Raw genomic sequence first — 17,869 nt, forward strand, 5'->3', positions numbered from 1 at the left:
CTCAGTATTATTGGAGTCATAAACCAGGGAAATATTCTGTTTATTATTATTTGTTTACCCTGTTGGTTACATTTTGGTTTAAAAAAGGTACACTGATTTGAAGTAAAAACATGAAGATTTATTTTACTTGCGCAAAGTATTCGTTAGATTTGGTGCCATTAGTGCCCACTTTGCATTAGAAATTGCTCTTGATAAAAGGTCCCCTTTGTTTCAGAGATGGTCGTTGGCATGTTTTTTTATAGATATAGATATATATTTATTTATTTTTTTTTTTTTCTTTACAAACAGTGCTTTACTTACTGGAATCTGCCTGCTGACATTTGTCCAGATTTTCTCAAACTCCCTGTGCACTTCTCATAGGGACTGGTTGAATAAAGCAGCAGCTTTTACTTGCCATCCACATGAAAGGCTGCTATATGTTACAGTGAATTTACAGAAAAGCAAGAACAAATTAAAAGTGAATTCACTAAGCACATGGCATGTTTATCCTAAAATACAAGTAAGAACTGTAAGCTCAGGGTCTCCTACTTTCCCACAGGAGTCAGTAACCGTGCTCTGCAGATAATGTGCTGAAACTTTTAAATCTCTTTTACATGCAGTCTACACCAGGGATCTCGTGAGTGATGGAAAGAATATCCTAGCAATTTATGGCTGTCATTAACATTGTAGCAGTTTACTTGCAAAGACCTGAAATCTAGGGAACTAGGCCCTTAGACTTCTTAGTTGGTAGGCTACATCTCTAAAGGTTTGTTGATTACATACTGATCTATGAAGGGGGCATCAGGTCTGTACAACAATATGACAATTTCTACAACAAAGTTCTATGTAGCACACAAATTTAGTTATGGTTACCACATCAGCTATGGTTTTCCCAGGTTGAATTTAATGTGCTATTGCTTATCGCACATACAAAAGGCTTTGTGGCAGTATGCGGGATATACAGTTTTACATAAAATGTAATAAAGGATCAGAATTTTTGTACAAATCTCCATGTTTACAAATTATATCCCCTTCAGTGTCTTTAAAAGAGTGGCCATTGTGTTTAATCCTAGATAGAAAGATATCTTTTTACTTGAATCACAGGGTTATTTGAAGGCTAATATTGGCACATTAGGGGTGCAAAGTTTTGTAGTTGTCAGAGTAATGGTATTGTTCTTGCTAACAGCTCCACTTTTATCACTTTTCAACAAAATTGATTTTTTATTTAAACCCACATAATCTTTGCAATTAGCCATAAAGGGTTATTTAATAACCCACAGTCAGTTAATTTAGATGTGTCCAGGGTATGCATGCTTGGTGTTGCTGGACCTTTGGATTTATTCAATAAACCCTGTAATCCCCTGACTTGTGCTGAAAATGAAGATCACTAGCTAAAATCATACTCATGAACAAATCACACAAAAAAAATCGGATAGTACACATTAAAATCATACATGCAGCACATAAAAACCACTGGAATATAGAAGAAAACCTCCAATTGATGTTAACAGGTCATCGCCACAGGTGAAGCATATTACAGCCAATGTGGTAGAGCCACTGGTGTCAATCCTCTTGTTCTCTAATGTTTAGTTTGGTTTGATGTCGCTTTGCTCTGTGTTTATCAATATATTTATTTTGCTTTTGAGGCTAATATATATGTCCATGTACTAAATTTCTAAAAAAACCCAAAAAAAACAAAAACCATTGCTTTCCTGTGTCATTAAAGTGAAAACAAATTAAAGCGTCCACCCCTGTGAAAGTGACTGGGAATGTGGTGTGGTAATAAATTGTTCTTTTCCTCTTTAGTAGAGTTTTTATAGCTATAATTTATAGAATGACACCAAAAGGGTTAAATTATCCCTGGTGTATTGTGGTTTTTTCCTCTGTGCCTGTGTAGGATGTTTACTTCAGCTTCCTACTGTGCACTGAAACACCTTGTGGCTTCCCTAATATTTATGGTCTAAAATTCATGTTTAAAAATATATTCAATTACGTCAAGGTGCATTCCTTTAATTGCTTACTTTTGTTTGTTTGATTACATTTATTTATATAGCACCAGCGGATTCTGTAGCTCTGTTACTATGAGTGCAATAATTTAAATCAGTATTTACATCCCACAACCACAATTAAACATTTAATGAGGGAACTGAATTCCAAATCATGCATTTTTTAACCACTGTTGCCAATTACCCTGAATTAAGATTTAGATAGGCCATTGAATACCTGCAGTAATGTATTTCAAGTGACTTAATGCAAAATTACAAGTAAACTGTAAGTTCTTGAGGCAATTAACGCAGTAGCCAGTTACCGTATTTGCTCGATTATAAGACGAGGTTTTTTTCAGAGCAAATGCTCTGAAAAATACCCCTCGTCTTCTAATCGGGGTCGTCTTCTAATCAGACCTCAAATAGAGGTCTGATTAGGAGACTAAGATCCAGATCCCCCGCACCGCTGCAGGGGACCTGGATCCTCCTGTCTCACCCCCCCCCCATCATACACACACTTACCGGTGCTTCCTGCTGTACTGCCGGGGCAGCGGGTTGACGTCTACGCGATTCGCGTAGACAACGTCCGCTGCAGCCGGAAGGAGGTGTGGCTAGCAGCGGGGGTTGTCTGCGTCCGTCGCGTAGACCTTCCCCGACTGTCAGAGATCAGAGTTCCCCGCACCGGAACCGCACCGGTGCGGGGAACTCTGATCTCTGACAGCCGGGGAAAGTATACGCGACGGACGGATACAAACCCCCCCTGCCAACTCCACCTCCTTCCGGCTGCAGCGGAAGGCGACGTCAACCTGCTGCCCCGGCTGGAAGCACCGGTAAGAGAGGGCTGAGAGGGGAGAGAGGGAAGAGAGGGGTGAGAGGGGTGAGAGGGGGGGGGAGAGAGTGTGTGTGTGTTAGTTAAATGGGGGTATAGGGTGTGTGTGTGTGTGTGTGTGTGTGTGTGTGTGTGTGTGTGTGTTAAATGGGGGCATAGGGCATTTCTGGAGTGGCGTTAAGGGGGCATTTAATAGAGCACTCTGCCTCCTGAAATGCCTTATACCTCCCTATATGCCACTCTGCCCCATAATATGCCTTTTAACCCCCTAAATGCCAGAGTGGCATATAGGGGTATAAGGCATTTCTGGAGGCAGAGTGCTCTATACAATGCCTTTTAACTCCCTTAATGCCACTCTGCCTCCTGGAATGCCTTATACCTCCCTATATGCCACTCTGCCCCATAATATGCATTTTAACCCCCTAAATGCCAGAATGGGATATAGGGGTATAAGGCATTTCTGGAGGCAGAGTGGCACATAGGGGGTCAAAAGGCATACCATGGGGCACAGTGGCATATAGAGGGTTAAAAGGCATATCATGGGCCACAGTGCCATATTGGTGTGGCAAGCCTGGGGGCAGATGTGCGTAACTGGGGGACAGGTTGGAAAATACAAGGAAATAAAAACAAAAAAAATATTTTTCTCAATCATAGCTTTTATTTAAAAAAATAGTTTACATGAATTAACATTTACTGGTAAAACTTTTTTCCTTTAGGGTCGTCTTATATTCAGGCTTTTTCTTTTTTTCCTAAGTTAATATTCAGATTTTGGGGGGTCGTCTTATAATCAGGGTCGTCTTATAATCGAGCAAATACGGTATTTATGAAATATCTATAGAAATATAATGTTGCGGGAAACCGCTAGTCTGGGACTCATGGGCTTAAGGCCATTTATTACACCTATTGGAGTTTCGTCACACAATTCATCACTTTTTGCCTGCCTGGCCTTGTCTCTCACCAACTGGATGTACCCATGTATTAAGCATTAAGACTCCCAGCACCCCCTGACACATCATCATCCTGCACAGCATTGAGGAACAGGCGGTACCTATATGGGATGAAGGATGTGTCCTCCCTGGGGTTGAAGTGACAGTTTTTTCTAGCTATCACTCACGGTTGTAGTTGTTTCAGGGATTCTGGAGCCTTGCGATCACCTCTTGTTCTCGGAGTGTGGCTGTATATCTGGTATCATGGCTGGAAGTAGTTCTCTTCCTGAGTGGGAGGAGAGGCTAAAGATTTCGACATCCCAGAACTTGTTTGTACAGAATTATTTCCCAGCATATCCAATCCAAGCTACAGGCTCGTCTGGTTGACTGCCAACAGCCGCATTCCTCTCAGTGAATGCAGGTTTAACTACTAGCATGACAGAAATCTGTTCACTGGAAATGCTTCTATGAAACGGTTATTTAGCCAGTTCCTTATTTTTCCCTTACAGCTGTTTTTTGTTGCAATTGTATAAAGCTGTTTAAAATTTGAACATATTATTTAATAGGGAAAAGGCTTATATAATGTTTTGTTAATTTATTGTTAGAAATTCCTCTATAAAATCTATATTAGGCTAATCTCCCTGTACCTTTCCTTGTCTACTAAGCTCCATTGTGATCAAATCTGTGGTAAATTTGTTAAAATTTAGCTTTACTGTTAAATATTTTACTGTGACAAATAACACTTTGGATACCAGATTTAGGGAGTAATGCTCTGCACAATTGGCCTGGCATCCAAAGAGTTACACAAGTAATTGTGACACGGTATCTCAAAATGTTTTGGCGTACATGTTCATATTCATATCCAAATTTAGGGATTACAGCACCTTTCTCAGCCAATTCCTTCTGCCTCTCCTTTCGTCTCTGGTGTAAATAGATATCACAATGTTTTATGGCTCACAATAATGTATAGAAACAGCGTGAATGGGTTTACAAAGTTACCAAAAAAGTACCACACAGTACTTTATTGCAGTGTATGTATGACAAAGAAAAATAAATGGGCTGATGAACTTTTCAGAACACTAAGAACACTGATGAGAGTGATAGGAGTTTATAACCCACTAAAGGGGTTAGGTATGGAAGTTTATTTACTACAAGAATAAGTTTGTTTAGCATGATTTTAGAATTTAACCCTTCCTTATGTAAGCTTACACTTTAATATTTTCCGGCCTACATGGTTAAAACACACATATTGTATAGGTTTACTAAGGGTTTAGAAACTTTTCCAAAATTTATTTTTATTTAGGAAATAATTGGGATATAATTACTTTTCTTTGTTTCATTTTTACCATTATATCATGTTATGTGATGCAAAGTTTGCCCTTAACTAGATATCTATGAATCGCTTAAAAAAATTGATTTCCCTAGTTAAAGTTTAAGCTGTTTCTAAGGTTGTCTCCTAAATGTAACTATAGCAAAAATACAAATATTAGTCCACTCTTCCATTGCAACAAATGTGTCCATGCCCTAGATTCAAAGGATTAATAGCTTAGAAACAAAAATAACCAAACAATGTATTTTCATCTAATCTACATAATGTTGATTTATTGTGGAATCAACTGTTAATGTGCAATATGATACAAATTATCAAGTTACATTGCATAATCATTTCTCCAAGCCTGGAGCTACCAAACTCCCCTATGCACACACATTTGTCAGAAATATAATAACATTAACATAGATTTTTATGGAAAAAAAGGTTCTAAACCATATGAGATCCCCCACATAAACTCAAAGTAAACTCAAAAATACTGTGGAGACCCACAGTGGTGGTCGTTTCTGTGAAGGGTCTTGTTGAGGGTGTTTTGAGTGGCTTGTAAGTACTACAGAAACCATTGGAGTGTGATGGAAGATGTGGCCATCATTTTATTTTAAGTTATGGTGATGCATTTCAAAATATTACTCCCTTCATTTGTCTTTAGTCTAATTATTCCCCCTTTACTTGTTCCATATATATATATATATATATATATATATATATATATGATTTTATCACCCATTTGTTAATCTGAAAATGTTCTCCCCTGCATTTGGCGCTTTTAATAATACATTTGCCTCCCTAAGCTTAGCTTTACATTTGCTCCCACAGTAGCTTTCTTTTTCTTTTATACAAGTTTATTGCCACTGCTGCCTTTATCAAAACATCTCTTAAATATTTCAATTTCTCTTGGATTCCATTTACAGATGTCCATGTCAACAAGGATTCATCCACATATCTTTCCATGTTAGCCTTTCTAAAATCTAAACTCTGTGTAATGCAAACTCTGTACGTATATTAACCATGGCTTTTTACCATGTTTTTGTGTTCTTGCTATGTCTTTATTCAACTTTGATTGGCCACTAATCTATTTAGTGCATCGCCACAAAATATATATTGTAAGTACGACTTTCTTCTGAAATAATAATTATATATATAAACCATCATTTAGTATGCAATATATCTAAAATGTGGGGAACATTAGGAAATCAAATACGTTTCACCTATAAAAACTATACATAACCAGTACAAATGGAAAATAAAACTCCAAAACTATATATTGGCGTTTGTACTGGTTTTGGAAACACCTCATGTACCTGCTATTTTCATTTATTTGGGCACTTACAGGGTTAAATAGGAATGACACGTATCGCTGAAAAAAAGAAAAACTAACAAACAAAAGTATATTTTTTTGAAAGTTGACTTCTCAAAGTATTTCACTAGGGGAGATCCGGGAAGAAGCGGACTAAGAAAGAAGATAGAAAATACGAGACAGTAGGGAGACATTCAGAGAGCATGAGAGAGAGAGTGGTAGTAAATGTGCAAATTTTGTCTACGATTTTTTACCCTGATTTTCACCCAAGAAAAACTTTTCTTTCTTACAAATAGCTTGTGGCAAGATGACGAGGAAGCTTAAGGAGATACAGAAAAAAAAAACTAGAAGTGTAGCCCATTATTTTTATTGTTTTTTTCCCTTTTATAATATGTGAATGCTGTGGCAGAACCTGACAGGGAAGAAGAGACGCCATCTTAGGATGAGTTAAGGCCTATTCCCCATCCAGCAAGACCAAGTGACTAACTAGCAAGTGCAGGACCAAATCCTGATCTGTTTTGCCAATAGGTTGCCTGATATAAACCAGAGCTACAGCTTAAGGTCTTCCAGCAAATTCATCTCTACAGAGAATCTGCTCTCAAGCCTTCCTGCAGTTAGCGAGGACTGTATCCAGGCTCCATCTGAGGACATCAGACCAGGGAAGTAACATCCTCATTACACAAAGGATATTGCTGTATATCTACCAGGGCCCCAACGTGCACATCACCATTTACTGGAGCTCCTGGGTGGGCAATTATCCAGCTTTGGGTGGGCTATTGGGTTTCTGTATTTTTACAGTATATATATGTATTTCGGCACTGGGTTGAACACACAGTTACTGTGAACTGCCACTCTCAGGACAAATCTTTATTTCCTGTGAACACTGTTACTGTATGCATCTGTTCCCCTATATTACAGTAAAATAGGTTTAATCTGTTTATCAGTTATTGTGTACTTATTAGTGCTATTGAAGAGCCACTTCTCAGTGAGTGGATTTCCTGTATCTAAATAAATCACTGAGTGGAGGCACTGAATGCAGAATTCAAATATGTCCCAATCTCCCTCACTAATTGCGGAGGCTCAGGAGCCATATCAGCGCCAAGAAGCAACAGGGATTGTTGCTGATCCTTACCCTATTTTCCAAGGGAAAGGAAAAAGGGTTACAGAAGGAAAGGTTTTAATTATTTTAGAAGTAATCATTTAAGTGTCAGAACCTACTGGGACATAGTGTGCATAACAGCTGATAAGTGTTTTCAATATTTACCTATGTCAATTGTACTCATGGTTTTTCCTCACTTAATTTTATTGATATAATATTAATGTTACAAAACATGATTGTATTTTTTGTCACCATCTGCTGCTAATAGAGTTGAATGCTCTTGTCTAGTATGAGGAAATCCTTAAAATTCTTATCTTAGCTATAGGCAAGTTCTCACATACTTGAGATGCATGTTGTGTTGACCACAAATTTCGTAATGAGATCTATTATTTTAAACCACACATTGTGCAATCACTTTTTGAAGTGTTTTCATACGTATTTTGCCCTTCATAGCAAAGATTGAATCATTTATATAACAACTTACAAAATATGTTAAAGAACCACAAGAGAGCTACCATTTCAATCTTAACCGTTTACAAGGGTGCTATATATTTTTGTTGCAATGGACAGACAACAGACTTTTTCTTCAAATGCCCAGTATCCAAATTATGGGATGATGTGCTAAAAATGTTTGGAAGGTGATGTAGAGGATAGAATATGTCATTTGTTGTGCAGTATAATAGAAACAAGCGTATTTTCAGGACAAGAGACATCTAATATTAGTCATTATTTCTTAATTGAATACTTCTGTGAATTTAAGTAGCACGTGGTTGCAAGAATACGTGGGTTTTTAAAAAAATATCTTTGTCCTAGTCACCCTTTTAAGATAAGACCTTTAACCCCTTCAGTCCCCTATGGACATACCGGTACGTCCAAAAAACGCATCCCAAGAATCCCCTATGGATGTACCGGTACGTCCTGCTCTTCTTGCAGCAGCATGGACACATCCTGTTTGACAGCCTGGACAACTGACAGCAGAAGCCGGCATTGCTGACTTTCTGCTGTCCGATCTCATGTAACAGCTTCCAGCACGAACGGCGGAAAACTGTTACATTTTTAAACGCCGATTGCGCGATCAGGCATCGGAGGGCAGGATTTCCCCTGCAGGGTCTGTCCAGACCCTTCTGGGATATCCGATCGCTCCGATGAGGCACAGACACTGTCTGTCTGTGGGGACTTTCATAGAGAACACAGTGTGATCGGTCCAGGGGATCGCAGGGAAGAGAGTGAGAAACCATGTTTCTCACCCTCCTCTCATGCAGAAATACAAAACGAAGAAAAAAAGAAGGTTAGTGATTTAAAATAAATAAATAAATACAATATAAAAATATAAAATAATACAATAAAGAATAATAAAAAAAAACAATAACGTGAGCTAAGTGATGTCATTGTGAAATCACTGGCATTAATAACATGTTCAAGATGTCTCTAAGAGGACCTCTAACCATTTTTTTTTAAATATATAAAAAAATAAGAAAAATAAAAATAATTTTTTTTAAAAAATATTAAAAAGATGAAAATAATAAAAAAAGAAAACCCTTACATCCCATTGCCCTAACACAACTAAACACTATAAGCCTCCTGCCCCGTTCAAAACCACCAAACCCGTTAAGCCATAAGCATAAAAATTCTACACCTTATAGTATGTTCCCTATAAATGCTGGGAAAGTATGGAAAATCTCTATAAATTAGGTATTTCTGAAATCAGGACACCTGAATTTATAAACTTGGAGGGGATTTTCCATCACTTTACCTAATTTTGTGAGGATTCAGAGGGAAAATTTATAAAAAGTTAGGTGCTTTTTTCTAATTGTCTCTAGTTTTTACTAAATTTCTCATCCTAGATTTTCAGCTAATCATCTAATTATGGTATCAAAAGAAAGCTCTATCTCTCCTTGAAAAAACAATATATAGTTTACATGGGTACACTATTCACAGGAAAAGAGAATAATCGCTGAACCAACATACCGCAAAAATGGCAAAATTGCTCCGGGACTTGAGGTACCAAAAAACCCTGGGATTAAAAGGGTTAAATAATTACCTGATTACACTGCAGTAATCAATGAAGGAATAAGGAGTTATGTATAAAGAGTTTAGAGTGATGAGTACAAATAAGTACTCTGTTTAGAGTATAAGATTAACAAACTTGGTGGACTGGTAACAGAGAATGTAGTGATTATTGAGACCTGGTACAAATAACTTTTAAAGGTTAATCTGATACATGATAAGAATGAGAGCCTAGAGACAGTTGCGTGAATAATTCATGTTAGAATTTAGCAGCAACAGCTAAAGCCAACATTTATGAGAAAGCATTATGAAGACACATTTCATTGGGAGTGTATGTCAAAACAGACTGAAAAAGGAGAGTATAGGGGAAACAGGCTACATAGGGCGAGTATGACGATGCAGAGACCTGCTATAGGCAGCCAAGTGGCAGCTAGCCAGAGTGAGGTCTATGTTCTGCCTATGACAACCGATGTACGCGATTTAGCAGGGTCTTATCAAGCTGCTGGAGAATCTGTGACGTGCACAAGCTAGCGTGCCTCTGATGTGCAACAATTGGCAGGAAAATCTTGGTGTCGTATTTAAAAACCCAGAACTGCTATTCAGAATCGCCCTAGTGGTATACATATCTGATTAATCAGATATGGGGACATGTCATGTGGCATCAGCTTCAATGCCCACTGACATCGACTGGAAAACCCACTGACATCAGTGGGACCACCCACTGACGTCAGGGGTTAGTCATGGCTGCACCCCCCCTCCCCAAGGGTAGGCTCCGGATAGCCAGAGCCTAAAAGTTCTCAGGTAAGAGTATAGGGGAGGTTATAGAGGGTATAGTGGAACAGGCTGGGGAATTAGAGAGACAAGGGAGAATAGGAGAGACAGGCTGCAAAGCGGAAGAGTCTAAAAGGATGGTTTCTTGTGTATCAACAGATTACCTTAAATGTGGGGCCCATAACTTATTTTAGAAAACGTTTCATTCATCATTTACACTACATATGTGATTCTTTATAAGAATAGTATACCTCCAAAGTGTCCATCTTTAGGAGTAACTGTTCCTTTTGGGAGCCAAATGCCAGTGTCCCTCTTTTTTTTCTAGGAGCTCAGAATGCTTGCTGGGGATGAGTGTATCACAAGGTTATATGGGCCTAAAAGTCACATATATATTCAATTATAAAAATTCTAGTAAATACCTTTGCTATATATATATGATATAAACAGCTAATAGCAATGCAAGACATATTGGTAAAACCCTAACCATGTCTCTAATCAAATCAGCTAAAATAAGTGTTCTCTTTTGTCACTTTAGATGTTGGTAAGTATGGAATAGTGCTATGAGTTTAAATGACAGGGGTATTTCCTCAACAAGCAGCATATATGATAGCGTGATAGGCTTCCCAGTCAGTCAAGTACTTTATGTCCCTATTTGCTTCCTTCCTGTATTTATGAAAAACTCATTTCCCATTATCGAAGCCGCCTGACAAAATGTTTTGATCTCTTGTGTTGCATTGTTCAAAGCTATTTTTTATACAACTGCAGGTTCCTTAATCTTTTTAGTGCCAAACACAAATGACATACTCATATCTCCTAAATGACTCTTTGCCCATGTCACTACAAATGTAGTACTGTGTTCTACAGACCCAATGATGTGTGTGATCAAAAAAGTTCTTACAATAGCTTCATTCTTTGAGGCCATTTACTAAAGCTAGAATTGGAAAAATAATTTTGGTTTCAACTCACTAAATTTGTTATGCATTAAAAAGGCCTCTCCATGGCAGGTTTCTCTTGTGAGAAGGGCTGAGCTTGCCCTGTGTAGTGCATTGTGGTTGGAACTATCTTAGTTTCAACAGTAGTGAACACATGAAACCAGGGTCATACTTTTGGTTGTGTAAGAGGTTGCTGCCTTGAGCCCAGGAGACCCCATCTCCAGCTAATAAAATGTATAGATATGTATATGGTATGCAGGATAAAAATGTACAGCTTGTAACAGAGAATAGGTGATGTGATAAAAATATTTTAATCCAATGATTTTAAAAAGTACAAGAGAGTACTGTACATTTCAAAGTATGAAACATTCAGAAAATATGCCAATATCTAAAACTAATCAGGGATCCGAGGCTTAGGCCGAATGTAAGGAAGTTTTACTTTCCTCAATGAGTTGTAAATAAGTAGAACACCCTTCCTGCATTCCTGCTGGGGAGAAAAGGATGGGCTTTGCTGATGCAGGCAGTGGGGTATTCTCGATGGGGCCAACTAAGCAATTCACCTTCCAAAGGGTACCAAAGCTCTTAATGGGCTTTTCAAAGAGTGAGGAAGAGAGATAGTTTTAGCCAAACTGATGCAAGCTTAGAGGAGGGAGACATGGTAGGCACATTGCTTAACTAAGGGTTAAGTGTGATTCATTCCTCTAATACCATTAGTTTGGGCATAGGTGGGCTCATTGTTAACCCCATGCCACTCTGGATTGGTTGGGGGGACTGTCATGATTGGGTTTGGAGCATTAAGAGCAGAGGGTAGTCCAAAACGATGTCATGAACAGTCCAATAGGTCATGGGCAGACAAACGGGGTAGTCCAATAGGAAAGCCAAAGGTCAAGTGATAGAGACTCCAAAAGAGGGCCTGTAGCAAGGAGAGCAGAGAAAAACGGGAATCTGGAGTCCAAGAACACACAGGAACCAAAGTTCTGCAACACTGGAGTAAAGTGGCTACAGTCTGAGGGGTTTTTATAGTGCTGCAGGTCTCTACTCCTCCCCTGTGCTGGACAAGCTCTTCACTAGATTGGTTGCCACAGAGGAGTGCTTCCACAGCACGTGGTGGAGCTTTTAGGAGGTCTGCACCAACGGAGGAGGACAGCTGGGGAGAACAGGTAAGGGTAAGAGGGGCATGACAGGGGCTCTCCCTCATTCAGACAACTCATCCACATATTAACTCATGCTCTCCCTCATTCAGACAAATCATCCACATATTAACTCATGCTCTCCCTCATTCAGACAATTCATCCACATATTAACTCATGTTCTCCCTCATTCAGGCAATTCATCCATTTTAAGAAACTACACCCCTTGGAGCTTCAAATGAGGGACTACATGTATTTCTAGGACATAAGTTGAGTGCACAAATAATGATGGAATATGTCGCTTTGGCTAGAAAATATGTTTTTTCTAACCATAGCGACATGTTCATTTTTGTCTTGCGCACTCCAGGTTTGTACTAGAAACACATGCAGCCCCTCATTTGATGCGCCAAGGGATGTCGTTTTTGCAAATGTGTACTTTTTGTGCCATAATTTAACTTCCTACGTGAGCAGTAATGCCACGTCAAGGCTTCAACCCTAATTACTGATCATTCACACGCCTTTCATATCTCCATTCACTCGCAGAAGCACACACCATTCTTTCCCGTTACAATCCCAAAGAAATTATGGTAAAGGGAGAAAAAAAAAATCACTTTTACAGCAAAAATAAGTTTTGCAGTAAAAATGGAAGGCGCTCCAGGGATGAGATGGTTACTCACGTACCGCACGGGCTAAATGGCTGATTTTAATAATATTTGCAGTTCATCAGGATTTCAAAAATTGCCTCCCTCTACCGTTGGCTAAATTTAACCCCATGATCAAAGGCATAATAGGATTTAAAATTAGTATTGGCCATTTTTAAAAAGGGAATGTAACTTTTTATAGCTATATGATCACTGTGGTAACATTGGCTACCACAGTGATCATTTAGCTAGAATACTTAAACTTTTTTTAAAGTTAAACTACATTATGTTTAAATAATTTAATTTGGGGGTCTCTAGGCAATTTTGATCTTTTTGTATCTGCCTTTAGAGACCCACAAATCCATTTTTTTTACATTTTTTTAACTTAATATTTGTTATTCTTTTTTTACAATCTATATACCGTTGGAAAGGTGAGACGATTACCTTTCCAACGGTATATGTTGGGGGTATGTAGCTGCTTAGATGCCTGAGATACAGGCATCTAAGCAACATGCCCCCATACCTCTTTAACTGACAATTGTCAGTTGTTAATAAAGTTGCGCGGTGACGTCATCGCGTCATTGCGCGAGACGGCACCGGGCGGATCGGGTGGCCCCTGTGATGCCCTTCAGTTTGAGGGGCAGATCGCCGGGGTAGGTGGTGATGGAGGTCCACAGACCTCCATCAAGGTAGGGTAGTGCTACTGACGGGAAGGTGCCGTCGTTAGCACCTGACTGGGACTGTCCTGGGTGGTTACAAATTCGGCGGGGGGCAACAGGGGGGGCAAGGAATAACCTAGGGGGGGGAATTGCCCCCCTGTAGCGACGCCACTGTCTGAAACCAATCACTATCACACACGCTAACCCCTCTGTTCATTTTATGCATACATCCTCTTTTGCATCCCGAAACAACTTAGCCCTGGTTACTGTTACAAGAGAGCTACTGCTCCCTCTTTTTACCCCTCCTTTTGTTTCAATTACCCATACTAATCCCTTAGATTGTAAACTCATGAGTGGAGCCCTAATAAGCCCACCATTCCTGCCAGAAACTTTGTGTAAAAGTACCATATGTTTAGATGGCAAGCTCATGTTCAGGGTTCTCAACTCCTGATGTATTGGTATGTATTACTGTATATTTCTTATGTAAATGCTCATAAATTTAATCAGGCGCTGATGAAAAGGCCCCGCTCTGTGAGTGTGCATGGTCCACTGCTCTAGACACTTCCACTTCACAATAATAGCACTTTGTTGACCAGAGCAGATTTAGAAGGGCAGATGTTTCACAACTTGTGGCAAAGGTGGCATCTTATGACAGTGCTACATTTAAAGCTACTTCAGCATAAGTCATTTCATTTGCAATTTTTGTCTATATGTGCTTGAATTTAACACCTTTTAGCAATGGGTATGACTGAAACAGCTAAATTTTTTAATTTGGAGAGGTGTTCACATACTTTCGTTCACATTGTCACCATGTTGAAGAGTATGTTTCCAATGTGAGTATTTGCACAAGGATTTGAATAAATGATTAAACATACCCTCTCTTGTAGTGTAATTCAGTTTTCAGTATTCAGTTTTACATTCTTGCACAATTTCGGTGTTTTATTCCTTAGTTTTTAATTTTTATATCATTAGGTATCTTTTATGTATGCAGGGAATGTAGGTACATATTTTTGTAGAAAATTATCTAAATATTCATATATATTATAATTTATGGAAGGAAATAAAAAACTGGTGTCTTAGGAACTTTCTCATATATATAATTAAATCCATTTTAATTAAGGACTCCCCTCATCTGGTTCTTTCAGTAAAAGATTATATAGACTCATGCTATATTCTTTTTGTGGGATTTTTAGGGAAATTTTTTTAACATTTCTTTGTTGCCTCTTATTATTAGCCTCTTTCAAGTAATATTGTCGACCCAAACTAAAAGTAATGCTGCCATTGTCTGCCAATTTTACTACCAAATGATTCCTTGTTTTTAGGGATTTGAAAGCTTTTTGTTCTTGTCTAATTAAATTAAATGTATTGTTTTTTGTTCCAGTTTTGTTCCATTCTGTTTCTGAGCTCCGAAGGTTCTCTGTAATGGAGTGATACATAGTTACATAGTTACATAGGCTATAAATGTCCCCTTTATTTCTGGTACAACCCTTAAACGATCTTATTCCAATTTTGCATACATTCTTTATCCTCTTTCCCAAAGGCTGGTATTTTCTGTATTCTTAAACCTCTTGGTGTTATATTGAGTTTAGGTACTGTTGTAAAACACAACCTCCACCTCCTGACTTCTTTCTCTGAGAGTCTCTAGGGGGGTTCCCTAAGAAAATATAGTCTTAATTTACGTGTGTGTTGTTCCCTCCATGATGAAAATATTGGGAATAAGCTATATAAAATGAGGTAGTAACACAATCCCATGTGAAAACTGATACAGTAGGAGAGAAAAATATCACCCCAAAACAGTAGTATCAGTGAAAAAATTACAAAAATTCTTTATTCTTCCCTGACATCATATACTTAACAATTGAAGCTTCAGTTAAATGATGATGTTTTAAGAAAAGTATCACTGGATGTACAGCCCAGGCTGTCCCAATGATTAATGTAGATGAAAGCTTACTTAGTGAAGGAAGAGGACCTTGTTGAAGCATACATAAGAATTAAAAAGGTTATGCACCCTAAAAATACTTATTGACAAACTTCACTTAATACAACATTAAAGCTAAATTTCCCAGTGACAAGATTAGGTACAATAGTTAACCCATCATGTTTGTACCTCATGCATTCTGTTTTTTTTATCTTTATTTTATATTTGGAGACAAATCTCCCTGTTCTGTTAGATACCAGGGGAACCTGCCCCTGGATACCCCTTCTTCTGTCCCTTAAATCTTTAAAATCATATTATATAATTTTTCTCGACGGGACATACACTTCTGTGTCTGAAAAGTGAAACTTCTAAGACTATATGCTTACCAATTCCCACAATTCACATTCCAATATCTCCTTCCCTCAGCCAGGGCAGTGAAAATGGGTTGTGGGTAGGTATTCCAGCATGACAATGACCCAAAACACACAGCCAAGGCAACAAAGGAGGGGCTCGAGAAGAAGCACATTAAGGTCCTGGAGTGGCCTAGCCAGTCTTCAGACGTTAATCCCATAGATGTGGAGGGAGCTGAAGGTTCGAGTTGCCAAACGTCAGCCTCGAAACCTTAATGACTTGGAGAGGATCTGCAAGAGAAGTGGGAAAAAATCCCTCCTGAGATGTGTGCAAACCTGGTGGCCAGCTAAAGAAAAATCTGACCTCTGTGATTGCCAACAAGGGTTTTGCCACCAAGTACTAAGTAAAATGCAAATCAATTTATAACTCATTTGAAATGTGTTATTTTGGATTTTTTGTTGTTATTCTGTCTCTCACTATTCAAATAAACCTACCATTAAAATTATAGACTGATTATGTCTTTCTCAGTGGGCAAACGTACAAAATCAGCAGAGGATAAAATAATTTTTCTCATCACTGTACACGAATAAATCAGGCAGAAATACAAAATCACGAGGGAGAGAGTAGTCAGGCAGGCAAAGGGTCAATATTTCCAAGATCAGATCATAGGCTTCAATGCTCAGTAAAGGACCACGACAGGGTATCAGAGCAGAGCATTTCTGGGATTTTAAATCCGGTGCCAGCTCTAGTCCCTAGCTCCCCTAATCCACATCACTGCTTTACCTCCTGCCAGTAAGTACATTCCTCTGGGGGTCTCTGCGCCGACGGGCATCAACCTGCCTACCGGTAGCGGGACCTCCAGACAGATCCTCTTGTACCCGGGTGTCGGTCCGCCGGCAAATGAGACTTGAAATGAAGCCTGCGGGCAGCAGCCTGCCTGTCAGTGCCAGGACCTGGGGTTGTGACAAAAAATATATATGTGGGGTATGCTTGTAGTCGGGGGATGTTGCTGAACATAAATTGGGTCATTGTTCACTAGTGGACCCTACGATGGAAAGGAAATTCTAAGAAAATTGCAGGTTTCTTTTAGGTCTTTTACATTATAGCACTAAGAATTATCATTTTTGCGTACCATTTCAAATGAAAGCACTCGTTTTTTCTGGAAAATGGAATGTATAATTTGTGTGGGTACCTCAAACACGGAAAAGGGGAATCTTAATTAAACCTATATATGGTAAAAATGACTTAAAAAACACGAGCCTTAGGGTATTAACTATTTTTTTAATCTATCAAACTAAGATGAACTAAAGCTTTGACACCACAAGTAGATGCTAGGAATAGGTGGTACAGGGGTGTAATTACACACCCATGCTCACACACACAATTACACATCCATGATCACATACACACACACAGACAATTACGCATCAATGCTCACATATATATGTATATATATATATACAAACACATATACATACAACTGAACTCCCTCCCATCCCCCCGCTTACCTCTCACCGTCACCGTTCTTGCAGCTTTATCTCCAGCTCCTCGCACCTGTTTCACCGCAGGGTCACATGACGTAACATGACCCCTATACATTCATGTCTACCTTGCCGGTTCAAAATTGTTTAGAAAGGCCCCTTCCTGGTCCAGGTTGGAAGGGCCCTTTCTAAACTAGTTTGGATTGGTATGAGGAGACAGGAACAAGGGGTCGCACCTCATATGATTGAATACAACAAAAATCATTCTGTCTAAGACCAAAACTTCATGTTCCTTAAAAAAATTTAAACACTTCAATAGAAGAATTTTGAGGGAGTGTTGTCTTTTTCACCATATAACTTAATATATTGAATTATTGGTAGTGTTCCAAGAATATCCAGTTTATTAATAGTTATTATGACATAAAAAAAACTAGGGCAAAGTTACTACATTAATTAATGTACTCTTGTTTAAGTATTTAGGGTTGGCAAATATGAGTAGCCTATATTGAAAGGTTAGTTTCTATAAATAGAAGC

General features: G+C 38.7%; 1 protein-coding gene across 1 annotated transcript in view; it reads right to left on the reverse strand.

Annotated features, from left to right (window-relative positions):
• Positions 1 to 17,453, reverse strand: part of LOC149289242 (interleukin-1 receptor type 1-like) — a 35,995-nt gene extending 18,542 nt beyond the window's left edge. The window contains exon 1 of the mRNA XM_089490897.1: positions 17,363 to 17,453. Coding sequence (XP_089347023.1) covers positions 17,363 to 17,453 — 91 coding nt within the window. The remainder of the gene's footprint in view (positions 1 to 17,362) is intronic.
• Positions 17,454 to 17,869: the final 416 nt, after the last annotated feature.

This window comes from Sceloporus occidentalis, unplaced genomic scaffold, assembly GCF_023333645.1.
Source record: "Sceloporus occidentalis isolate IW3139 unplaced genomic scaffold, rSceOcc1.0.p SCAF_47, whole genome shotgun sequence".
Classification (NCBI taxonomy): Eukaryota; Metazoa; Chordata; class Lepidosauria; order Squamata; family Phrynosomatidae; genus Sceloporus; species Sceloporus occidentalis.